Below are 12,427 nucleotides of genomic sequence, written 5' to 3' on the forward strand. Positions count from 1 at the left end.
CTCCCGGACCCTGGAGGCACTCTGGGCCGTGTGGTTCTCCGGAGGGCGGCGGCCACTGCCGCTCCCAGCGACCCAGCGCGCCCGCGACGCGGCGGTGCCCGCCCTGGACGCCTCCGGCCTCGGGCCGGTCCGCGGACGACCAAGGTGGGGGTCTCGGGAGGGCGGCCGGCGGGCCTCAGCACGGGGAGTCCGGAGCTGGCTGGCGCAGCGGCGTGACCCGGGCCGGGGCCTGGGCTTTCCTGGGCCTCGGGCCGTGCTGCTGCAGACGAAGGCGCTCGCCTCGCAGAGCTGTGGTGAGAGCCTGCGCGGACGCGGTGCGCGCTCCAGGCAAACGCCTGATACAGTTTTGATGTTACCTGGCTACGAAGCGGACGCGTTCCAGTTGTGTAACCTTGAACAGATGGTTTCCGTACCCACGGATTTCGGTTTTGTCATCGTTTAAAAAAGATGTATGTGGAAGGCCGAGACGGAAGGATCTCCTGAGTCCGGCAGGTCGGGGCTGCGGTGGCCGTGAGCGTGCTACTGCACTGCAGCCTGGGCGACAGTGAGACTCCAACTCAAAAAAAAAAAGAGTATTTGGAACAGCGGGAATTTGCACCGTGCATAGTGTGAGGACTGAACGAACTGACGTTTAAAATTGTTGTTACCGTTGTTTTAGGAGCCTTTTATGTACAGAATAGTGATTTTCCTTGCAGGTAGTATATGGTCAATGGTTACGGTCAATGGTTACTCCGTGACAGGAAACACTTGGTTATCTCACAGGGAGAGATGGGCGCTCCAGAGAGTGATTCCCTGTGTATTCTTTCCATTATGATGTGTCACAAGTGCTGCAAGATAAGCCTGATTTTTCTTGCTTTCTTTGCCTTCTCAGGACACTGCTGATCTCTAAGACAAGAGCCTGGAAAGAGGACTGTGTGGACTTGAAAACTGCAAAGTAATGTCTCAGGTAAGTTGGTATGTCCCCACATCTTCCTGAAACACTTTCTTATCAGCACTCTTTGAGTGACTGCTTTGCTTCTCCTGCCAGTTCCTACTTAACCGTCCAGTTAGGAACTGGATCTATGATTCCTTTCGTTGTAGGAAAGGATGGAGCCCACAGGAGCCCGGTATGCTATCCTCCTTACTCAATGTTTCTTTTGTTCCCTACAGTTTTCTTCTCGAAGACCTTCTAGAGTCTTGAGCCAAAAATTAAAATGACATTTCACAATGCAAATTTGGAATTCTAGGTTATTTGCTTTTTGAGTGTCAAAGATGTATCAATCCTTCCAGTTGCTGAAGTCAAGAGATGTTTGGAGTTGTCCTTAATTTTTCCCTTTCACTTATAATTCACATTCAGATAGTCTAGTTGGATCTAAATATATACAGAATCTGATCTTTGGCTACTCCGTCACTACCACCACCACTGCTACCCCAGTTCAAGATACCTAGATTATTGCAATAGCCTCCTAGCTCCATGTCCTGCATCTGCTCTTAACTGCTTTTCAGTTTATTCCTAGTACAGCTGTTGAAGTGATCTTATTGTTATGTAAATTTCTGTCATTCCTTAACCTGTAATTTTTCAGTGGCCCTAACCCAGAATAGAAGTCAGAGTTCTACAACGACCTATAAAACTTTGTACAAGCCGATCTCGGTGGCTCAGCCTGTAATCCCACGCCTTTGGGAGGCTGAGGTGAGTGGATTGCCTGAGCCCGCGGGTTCGAGACCCGCCTGGGCAGCGAGACCTCATCTCTACAATAAATAAAAAAATCCGCTACCGGGCGTGGTAGCGCATGCCTGTAATTCTGGCTACATGGAAGGCTGAGGCAGAAGGATCACTGGAGCCCAGCAGGTAGCGGCTGCGGTGGCTGGAAGCGGCCACTGCACTCCAGTCTGGATGACAGAGTGAGACTCCAACTCAAAAAAAAAAAAAAAAACTTTGTACAATTATGCTATTACTACTGTAATCCCACCTTCCTTCTCTGCTTCCTCATCTCTGTGAACCCCAACCCCTACTTCCAGGCCTTGGAAGTTGCTGTACCATCTGCTTGCAATGTTCTTCCCCTAGTTATGCATAAGCTTGTATTCTTATCTCCTTTGTATCTTTGCTCAGTGGTATCTTTGTATCTTTTTTCAGTAAAACTTCCCTGAGCACCTATTTGAAAATTGCAGTCACCTTCCCTTGGTTATCATTTCCACTCCTCCATCACTTCTTTGTTTTCTGTGGCACATATCACTCACTGGCTGATATACTATATGTTTAGCATATGTATGTACTCATCGTCTCCTGGTGGGAGGAATATTTTTTCTTTTTTGTGACTGGTATAGCTTCAGTACCCTGAGTGGTACCTGGCACAAAACAGATGATTAGTAAATAAGTGTTGAATGAATAAAATAAGTAATAAGAAAATGACAGGGCAGAATCATTGGGTGGAAGGTGAAGCTTCCACAGGAGAGGATGTGAGTTGCAGATGTTTTCTTGGGAAAATTAGATAATTGGAATTAAAAAAATATTTTTTAAAATAGTAAAAGCTAAAGTGAAGTAATACCTAAATAATTCATTGATTCATCTTCTAAACACTAATGAAGTCCTGTTAGGAAAAATTGTACATGAACTTGAGTGTACACTGACACACAGGGCTTCATGATGTAGTGCAGTATTGTGTAAGAGAGCATTCTTTATTTAATTTTATTTATTTTAATTTTATTTTGAGACAGGGTCTTGCTCTGTCACCCCAGCTGGAGTGTAGTGGCATGATCTTGGCTCACTATAGTCTTGACTTCTGGGCTCAAGCAGTCCTCCCTTCTCAGCCTCCTGAATAGCTGGCACTGTGCCTGGCTAATTTTTAAATTTTTTGTAGAGATGAGGTCTTACCTTGTTGCCCAGGCTGGTCTTGAACTCCTGACATCAAGCACCCCTTCTGCCTTAACTTTCCAGAGTGCTGGCTAGGATCACAGGTGTGAACCACCACACCCAGTCTGAATTTTATACATTAGTAGAAATGTTCTATATGAGGGGGAACCCCCAAAAGTCTGAATTATTTTTTGGAGGGCAGGCCCCTTGTAGAACAGGCTTCCCCTACTACGTAAGTGTTCTGCAAACCCATCAGCATCAGCATACCAGCTAGTATTGTTTTGAGAGGCTTCAATCAGCTTCAGTGAATTTATTTTGGATGTTCTTTCAGTGCATTTGCCCATATCATGATGGGTGATTTACAAGCACATCTGCTCTCACTGCACTGAGTATTCAGCAGTTTTTGACCAAAGACAGCATGAACCCCATGCCCCACCCTCCCTGTTCACCAAGTCTCACCTCAAGCAACTTAAAAAAAAAAATTTCCCTTATGAAAACAGTCCTCAAAGGGAAACGTTTTGCCAATGTGTAAGAGGTAAAGCAAAAAACGGCAGAAGCACTAAAAGGCATCAAAGTTGACGAGTTCAAAAACTGTTTGAGAATAATGGAAAAAGTATCTCAATAGGTATTTTGCATCAAACAGAGAGTACTTTGAAGGTGACCGAAGTGTAAAGATGTAAGAATAAATACGCAATTTTTAATAAGTAAATTCTGGGCTATTTTGGGTTTCCACTTGTATATGTGCTGGTCAGTATGGTAGCCACCAGCTCCATAGGACTATTGAATACTTGAACTGTGACTAGAGCAACTGAGGAACTGAATTTCTTGTCTTATTTTTATATTTTAAATGATACAAATTTACATAGATAAATTAGCTAGTAGCTACTATATTGAGCATTGTGGAACTTGTAGAAAAGTAAGAAAGCATAAGATGTTAAAATAAGTGCTAGGACAGATATCCTCTCTTCTTTCTGGGACAAAGATAAGTGAACACTCCAGGCTGCCCAGGCAATTGAAGGGTAAGAAAGAAGCATCTCTGGGGAGGTAAGGCTGGGGCTGGGTTTTGGTGGCCCATAGCACCAGAGGAAGAGGTAGAAATGAAGATATACTGAACTGAGAAAAATACCTTTAACATAAGTAGAGACCTGCACAAATTTTCTAAAGTTGTGGTTCTCAAATGGAGGCAATCTTGCATCCCACCCCCCACCCCAGAGGGGACATTTGGTAATGTCTAGAGACATTTTGGGGGTTTTTGGTTACAGTTAGGGTGGAGGTGGGATGGTGTTGCTACAGGCATCTAGTGGGGAGAGGGGCCAGGGATGCTGCTAAACATTTTGCAATGCACAGGACAGCTCATTACAACAAAGAATTATCCAACCCAAATGTCAGTAGCTCAAAGTTAACAAACCCTGCTGCAAATAAAGAACTTTAGAGTATCTATTGATAAGGTTATGTGGGTGTTCTTCTTTAAGCTGTTAATACAGTGATATTCATTAATATGTGTTCAAACCAAAGTAAATAACTTTGCATTTGTGGAATAAAACTGTTTTATACATTTATGGTGTTGAATTTTGTATTTGGGTTGTTAGGTGAGATTTGTAAAAGCTAATCATTTAAAATCTATTTTGGAAAGTAAGAAAAGGTAGATTTTCAGTTCATATTATAAGGCTAGCATAACCCTAATACCTGGATAAGTGTAAATAAAAGTTTTAAAAAAGAATTTTCCCTAATGCTAAAGGGAGAGATGCCCCCTTCCTCAACCTTTTTCTTAGACTATTTCCTTGATCCATGTCCCTTTGAGGTTCATGTAGACCTTTTTTAAAAGCTAAGTAAGACTCTTGTCAGTTTTTTTTTTTTTTTGAATTGGAGTGTCACTCTTTGTTGCCCAGGTTGTAGTGCAGTGGCATGCTCATGGCCATCGCAGCTTCTCAGGAGATACTTACACCTTAGCTTTCCAAGTAGCTGGATCTACAGACACATGCCACCATACTTGGCTAGTTTTTGTGATTTATTGTAGAGACGAGGTCTCACCACGTTGCCCAGGCTGGTCTTGAACCCCCGGGCTCAGGCAATCCTCTTGACTTGACCTCATAAAGTGCTGGGATTACAGGCTGAGCCACCATGCCTGGCCTCTTGCCAGCTTTAATAGTAAATTCTTCAGGGCCTTGGAGTCATCTTTTTGAAGTGAAGACAGCAAAGAAGATAGTTCCCCTCTCTCGCTGTGTGTCTAGGTGTGTGTGATTTTAGCCTAGGCTTCTGGCTCCAAGTTGTAATGACCTGCTTCTCATAAAGATGTGGGAGATGTTATTTATATTTGAAATAAAGTCAATTAACTAACACAGTGGCCACTCCAATTAACATGTAAATTTAGGATGAATTTTGTGTAGCAAATTATACTGTCATTTACTTGAGGACACATTATCATTTATTTTGAAAGCTACATTGTAATGGATTGTATCTGCCTGACTTTATAGAAAGATGAGATTTATTTCTGTCTTTGTAATCTTGTAGTGGATTGTCTGTGCAGTGTGACTTAATGCTTATTCTGATTTAATGCTTATTCAAAAAATCTAAATTAATTAATAAATATTATTCAATAATACAACTGTTTTCTGCATTTGTGGAGAGGATTTTCTACACTGGCAGGCGATTAGATTTTTGGTTATTTCCCCAACACTTGACAAAAGCAAATTCTGCTTTTAAAACCAAAAACTAGTATCACTGGTGAGCATACATGTGATATATCCAAATAAAGTAATACAATATTGAATCAACCACTCTTGGAGAGTAAAATGTACTACAGCCAAGCAATGTTTATTTCACAAATGAAAGGTAGTAATAATGCCATTTTAAATGCATATATTTTTTGCTCATTTTATAATTTGCCTAATCAACAAGCTATTATTGAACATTTAAACTTTTTCTAAAGTTTTGCTATTTTAAATAATACTGTGAATGAGTACTTTTGAAGAGATTTCTAAGCACATCTATGAGCATTTCCTTAGACTATTTCCCTTGAAATGTACCCCTTTATTCTTTCTCTTTAAGGTCCTATTTAAGGACTATCTGTGGCATAAAACTATCCTTCAGTTTTTTCACTGAGGGGTCTCAAAATTATTTTTATTTTATTGAGTGACTGTCCATACAAGATTTAAGGACATACCATGAATATATTTTCCTTTTTTGTTCATGAATCAGTTATGTGTATGTTTTGGCCCATTTGGGCTACTGTTATAGAATACCACGGACTGAGTAATTTATAAACAATAGAAATGTATTTCTTGTGGTTCTGGAGCCTGGGAAGTTCAAGATCAAAGGGCAGGCATCTGGTGAAGCCCTTCTTGCTTTGCTATTCAGACTTCTGCTATAGCAGAAGGGCAAAGAGGAGAGAAGAAAGAGACAAAAGGGTACTGAACTTGTCCTTTTATAAGTAGTCCACTCTCATGATGACATTAATCCATTAATGAGGGAAGAGTGCTCATGGCCTAATGACCTCTTAAAAGTTCCACTTCTTAATACAGTGGGTACAATGGTGATTAAGTTTCCAACACAAGGTTTTTGGGGGACAGTCAAACCATAGCAAAGTAGGTCTATCAGTCTTTAAAGATGTCTTTTTCTCTGAACCCATTTTTCTTGAACCTTAGTGGATCATCTTGAGTTCCATTTGAGAGGCTACCATTTTATTAGCACTTAAAGTGTAAAAGATACAACTAAATACTTGACTGTGGTCAAATGTTGAATGCTGTTTTTTAAAAAATGTATGTAATTCTATTTCCTTTGACAGAATTAATTCTCCTGAAGCAAAGCTCTTACATTTGTCTCTTACCTTTATTGTATAATAATGCCAAGCACATAAGTATCTAGTTATTACTTAACTGAGATCAGATTCATGATCGTTGTTACAACTCCTGACTCGTATTCCATTTTTTCCACAACCAGGGTAAATTTACCTCCTGTACAGTAATAAAAGAGGTAAGGGCTGTGACTGAGCCTGAATATATTTGTTGTTTCAGGTGACATTTAGTGATGTGGCTATAGACTTCTCTCATGAAGAGTGGACATGGCTAGATTCTGCTCAGAGGAATTTATACAAGGATGTGATGGTCCAGAATTACAAGAACCTCGTTTCTCTAGGTAAGGCTGGCTCTCCTTTCATTACAATAGGGGGCACCTTTCTTTTGTCACTTTGAGTTGCTGGAGATCCTCCTAAGTAAAATGGCTGAATTCCTGCTTACCAGATTCCCTAGAAAATGTACAGCTCTTTTGAACCCTGCCTGAAGCTTATCTTTCCATTTCAATAAACATCCTTCAACCTTTCCTTTGGTTTCTCTTCTGATAGCATCTCATCCTTGAGGACCACAACTTAAATAAGTTCTGTATTCTTCCTGTAAGCAGGTCTTTCCGTAACTAAACCATATGTGATCACTTTATTGGAGGATGGAAAAGAGCCCTGGATGGTGGAGAAAAAACTATCAAAAGGTATGTTTCCAGGTGAATCATGGTGAATGGGACAAAGGAGGTCTTTGTTAAAAATGTTTATAGTGTGTGTGTAGGCATTTTAGGGCTACTGTCTTCAGAGATCCCAGATGTAAGCAAAATTGAGGCATATTTAGCTTAGATTTTACAAAGATCATTCGTCCATGCTGATATTATCTGTCTGTACTTCTCATGTCATCTAATCAAAGTTAGAGGGTTTGCTGTCAAATAATTCAAACTGTTACTTTGTATTCAAGACAAAATAAGGCAAATTATTCTTTCCTGAGTCTACTTAAGGAAAAACACACCAATAGTTTTAGGCCAAGAAAAGCTGTCAGTTAGATGGAAAATTACCTTTTTTTTTTTCTAAAGTAGAACTTTGTAGAACAGATATGAACATAAGTGTTAGAGGAAGTAAGAAACATATAAGAAACATAAGAATATGTTACTAGGAATAATATTTTCTAATGTCCAGTAAATGAGCATATGATGCACACAGATACTTCATAAACTCAGCCTAAATTTTTGTCAGCCATACAGAGCATTTTTTTTTGTTATTGTAACTGTTTAATGTAGTAATATCAATTCTGCATTTTAAACATATTAATCTGGCAGCAAATTGAAATTAATTAAAGGATGGAGGTGAAGGCTGTAAGACAAAATGTGATGTTTCACACAATGAGTATAGACACAAAATGATGGCTGGAATCCAGAATACCTTCCACGTATTCTTTTTGATAATTTTATTTTTTCACATGCTGTTTTACCCATTTCTCTTGTCATACTCTGTTCCTGCCTCTGAGTCTGTGTTCCACTTGAGCATTGCTCAGAAATCATTGAACTATATGTATTGTCAGAGCCATGTGCTTTCTGGGGGCTTTATTTCTTATCCAATTATTCTATTTCCACCATAGAAATTTCTTTTCAACAAGTAAAAAAACAAACACTGCTTTGTTTTCTTGATATATTTCAGACTGGGAATCAAGATGGGAAAACAAGAAACTATCAGTAAAGAAGGATATTTATGAAGAAGAATCACCCCAAACAGTAATACTAGAAAAAACTGTAAAACAAAGCTGTGAATTTTCAAATTTTGATAAGAATTTGGAATATATAGAGAAGTTGGAGGGAAAGCATGGAAGTCAGATAGAACATTTCAGACCAGTGACCATCAGCTTTAGAGAAAGCCCCACTGGGGAAAGTGATTACAAATACCACACATTTAGAAGCACCTTCCATTTAAAGTCTGCTCTTTCTGAACCACAAAGAATTTCTGCTGAAGGGAAATCACATGATATATTGAAGAAGAGCTTACTGAAAAAGTCAGTTATAAAAAATGAGAAAATTAGTGATGGAAAGCAACTTTTAAATTCTAATGAAAATGGGGCAGCTTTCAGCCAGAGCAAATCTCTTACCCTTCACCAGTCTTGTAATAGAGAGAAAATCTATACATGCAGTGAATGTGGGAAAGCTTTTGGCAAACAGTCTATCCTTAATCGTCACTGGAGAATTCATACAGGAGAGAAACCCTATGAATGTCTTGAATGTGGAAAGACTTTTAGCCATGGATCATCCCTTACTCGACATCAGATAAGCCATAGTGGAGAGAAACCTTACAAATGTATGGAATGCGGGAAGGCCTTTAGCCATGTCTCCTCACTTACTAATCATCAAAGCACTCACACTGGAGAGAAACCATATGAATGTATGAATTGTGGAAAGTCTTTTAGTCGTGTTTCACATCTCATTGAACATTTGAGAATTCATACTCAAGAAAAACTCTATGAGTGTCGTATATGTGGGAAGGCCTTTATTCATAGATCATCTCTTATTCATCACCAGAAAATTCATACTGGAGAGAAACCTTATGAGTGTAGTGAATGTGGGAAAGCTTTTTGCTGTAGTTCACACCTCACTCGACATCAGAGAATTCACACTATAGAGAAACAATATGAATGTAACAAATGTCTGAAAGTCTTTAGTAGCCTCTCATTTCTTATTCAACATCAGAGTATTCATACTGAAGAAAAACCCTTTGAATGTCAGAAATGCAGGAAATCCTTCAACCAGCTCGAATCATTGAATATGCATTTGCGAAATCACATTAGATTAAAACCTTACGAATGCAGTATTTGTGGGAAAGCTTTTAGTCATAGGTCATCTCTGCTTCAACATCACAGAATTCATACTGGGGAAAAACCTTATGAATGTATTAAATGTGGGAAGACCTTCAGCTGTAGCTCAAACCTTACTGTACATCAGAGAATTCATACTGGAGAAAAGCCATATAAATGTAATGAATGTGGGAAAGCTTTTAGCAAAGGCTCAAATCTTACTGCTCATCAAAGAATACATAATAGTGCAGTGAGTGTGGGAAAGCCTTTAGACAACATTAATTACTATACATGTGAGAAATCATACAGGAGAGAGACAATATGAGGTGGCAGTACTCATAATAAACATCAGCCACAGATCCTCCATGATTGAACATCAGAAAAATTTATACTGGAGAAAATTCCTATGAATATGGTGAATATGGGAAGACCTGTATCAATGATGCAAAACTTTTTGCCTATCAGAGTTCATACTGTAGAGAAACCATATGAAGACAATAACTGTGGAAAAGGCTTTGTCAGTATTAATCCCTTAATTGTCACAAGCATATTCACAATAGAAAACCTGATCTATGTAGCAAATACAGGAAAGACTGTAAGCATTATGAATTGCTTACAAACTCCTATAGGAGAGAAGCTGTATGAATATAGAACATTCAGAAGTTGAGGGAAGTCTTTCAGTTCCAATTGCATCCCTTACACTACAGCAAATAAATTGAAGATAACTGATGTAAGAAATGTAGCAGAGTGTTCACTAAGAGTTCTTATCTTGCTAGACATCAGGAGATTAATGATAGATCAACCTGAAGGATGTAGGGATTGTGTGTAAACCTTCTTTGCAGTGATGCTATTTGTAAACCAAATTCTACAGGAGAGCAAATAAGCATATTATAAATAGGCATTTCTTAAAGGAGTAGCTTACAGTTTTATTTGTCCTGAGTAGGAACTATTTTTATCTAATGGGCATGTGAAGATACTTAGTCACCCAGAGGAATAGTAAATGTTATAATGTAGAAAATTAAAGCTGCAAAAGTGAAAATGGTGCTAATAAAATTTGGGGTATCTAATAAATCATTTTGTATATGACGAACTCTTTCACTGTGACTATTTTTTTGCAAAATTTTCACTAATTCTTGAAGTACTAAGATCAGTCTTACTATATCATTTGGTGGGAGACTAGAGAACCTAGAGAAAATGGCTTAGTCTGTACTAGGAATATCATTATTTTGGTGAGGGTATTTCAAAGTCCATTTGCAATGGGCTTAAATAAACACATTTCAGGAAAATTTTTTGAGTATCACTCATGTATTACATAATGATGGGGTATTTAATCTAGTACTTCTCAGCTTTAGTAGTATGTCAGCATCACTAGGAGGGCTTGTTAAAGCATTGATTTCTAAGCCTCAGTCCTAGAGTTTTTGTTTCAGTTGGTTTGAGTTGAAGACAAGAATTTACATTTTTCACAAGTTCTTAGGTGACACTAACACTGTGTCCAGAAAGCATACTTTAATAACCATTGTAATAATTAACAAAACAAATGTGATCCTTTTCTTACAGAGATTATATCTGACAAGAGAGACAGCAAATACGTTTGAAATAACTTATGTGAGGACATAGCCAAGAAGAGAGTAGAGTGGACTTAGCTGTGGATTTGGTTTTTAAAGCTGAAAATGATGAGTACTAATTATGTAACTGTGTGTATGTGTGTGTGTGTGTTTGTGTGTGATGTGCTGGGTAGTCTAGATAAAGCCAACAACCAAGTTCTCCATGTTCATTGTTTAGTTTCAAGTTCTGTGTCTCTGAGGTACTGCTGGCAGCATTGGTAACAGCAGCAGCCATTTCTCTATTCCTGGGTTATAATTATGGAGGTTTACTATGAAATTAATACTCCAGAAGTGTTCCTATTAGTTTTTCAGCCCTTCTACTGATTTTGAAAGCATTAATTTACTACAATATATGTACTCTTGAAATACTTAAAAAGCATTTTTGTTGACTGAACCTTGACAGGTAATTATGGTTTGTAAGGAGGACAGCCTCAAATATTCTGAGTTCCAGATAACAAATAGAATAGTCCTGGCTGGGCATCGTGGTTCAAACCTGTGATGCCAGTACTTTGGAGGCCAAGGTGGGAGGGTTGTTTGAGCCCAGGAGTTTGAGACCAACCTAGGCAAAATAGCAAGACCTCATCTCTACAAAAACAAAATTATGTAGGTATGGGTGGTGCATGCCTGTAGTCCCAGGTACTTGGGAATTTGAAGCAGAAGTATCACCTGAGCCCAGGAAGTCAAAGCTATGGTGAGCCCTGATTGTGCCACTGTATTCCAGCCTTGGTGACAGAATGAGGCTCAGAAAAAAGTCCTTCTGGCCCCTGTGGCTTCCGGTCTTGTGTTTAAAAGGGTAACACAGATCAATGTGATTAGGAGTATATGGACACTTGAAAGTAAAGGGCAGTGGTATAGCTTATGGTTCAGATTTTGTTATTTATGGTGCTGAAAGTTGTAAGTAAAATATATTATTATTTTCAAAAGGAACATTATATTACAGATTCTGGTGTGGAATGAGTGATAACGTTTCTGCCTTTAGACAAGATATTCCCCTTTGATACATGTGCTACCCTAACTAAAAGCATAGAGACATATTCCAATAGCAATCCTCAATAGAGATAGTAGTGGCTTTGGAATGGGATGGTGAAATTTTAATATTCAAAGGGGATTTATCATTTGATTTATTTTTGATCATCAGATTTTGAGATTCTATGGCATGTTGAAGGTTCTTAAGATTTATAATTAAGAAGACATAGCATAGTATCAAACAGTTGTAATTATGGATAGACTGGCCACCATAGTTATGAGATGATGGTGCCACATGGTTATGGGATAATGGCAGTAGCTTTTTTTTCTTCCTCATATTCTCTGCCTTTCTGCTTTCCCAAGTAACTTATACCACAAAGATGAAGTAGCCCTATTGTCCCAGATTTTATTTGCTTTCATTACACATAGTTTTATGC

General features: G+C 38.9%; 1 protein-coding gene across 5 annotated transcripts; it reads left to right on the plus strand.

Moving 5' to 3' along the window:
- The first annotated feature begins 20 nt into the window (after positions 1-20).
- On the plus strand, positions 21-10,498 carry ZNF181 (zinc finger protein 181). 5 transcript variants are annotated; one of them, XM_021712990.1, is made up of 5 exons: positions 21-94; positions 872-946; positions 6,844-6,964; positions 7,223-7,309; positions 8,280-10,498. In XM_021712990.1, the coding sequence occupies exons 2-5, from the start codon at positions 938-940 to the stop codon at positions 9,743-9,745; spliced, it is 1,683 nt and encodes a 560-aa protein (XP_021568665.1). In that variant the 5' UTR covers positions 21-94; positions 872-937; the 3' UTR covers positions 9,746-10,498. The 5 variants fall into 5 exon arrangements, with proteins under 5 accessions (XP_021568665.1, XP_021568666.1, XP_021568663.1 ...); XM_021712991.1 differs by having other exon boundaries at positions 70-144; positions 7,226-7,309; XM_021712992.1 differs by lacking the exons at positions 21-94; positions 872-946 and adding an exon at positions 2,371-2,436 and having other exon boundaries at positions 7,226-7,309; positions 8,280-8,427; positions 8,509-10,498.
- The last annotated feature ends 1,929 nt before the right edge of the window (positions 10,499-12,427 follow it).

Source organism: Carlito syrichta, unplaced genomic scaffold, assembly GCF_000164805.1.
Source record: "Carlito syrichta isolate Samal-C Ts95f unplaced genomic scaffold, Tarsius_syrichta-2.0.1 Scaffold303984, whole genome shotgun sequence".
Lineage (NCBI taxonomy): Eukaryota > Metazoa > Chordata > Mammalia > Primates > Tarsiidae > Carlito > Carlito syrichta.

Bases quoted from the DNA above. Each gene is read 5' to 3' on its own strand.
- ZNF181 (XM_021712988.1), top strand. The intron at 6,965-7,222 runs GTAAGGCTGGCT...TCTTCCTGTAAG, and splicing joins CAAGAACCTCGTTTCTCTAG to CAGGTCTTTCCGTAACTAAA. The intron at 7,322-8,279 runs GTGAATCATGGT...GATATATTTCAG, and splicing joins ATCAAAAGGTATGTTTCCAG to ACTGGGAATCAAGATGGGAA.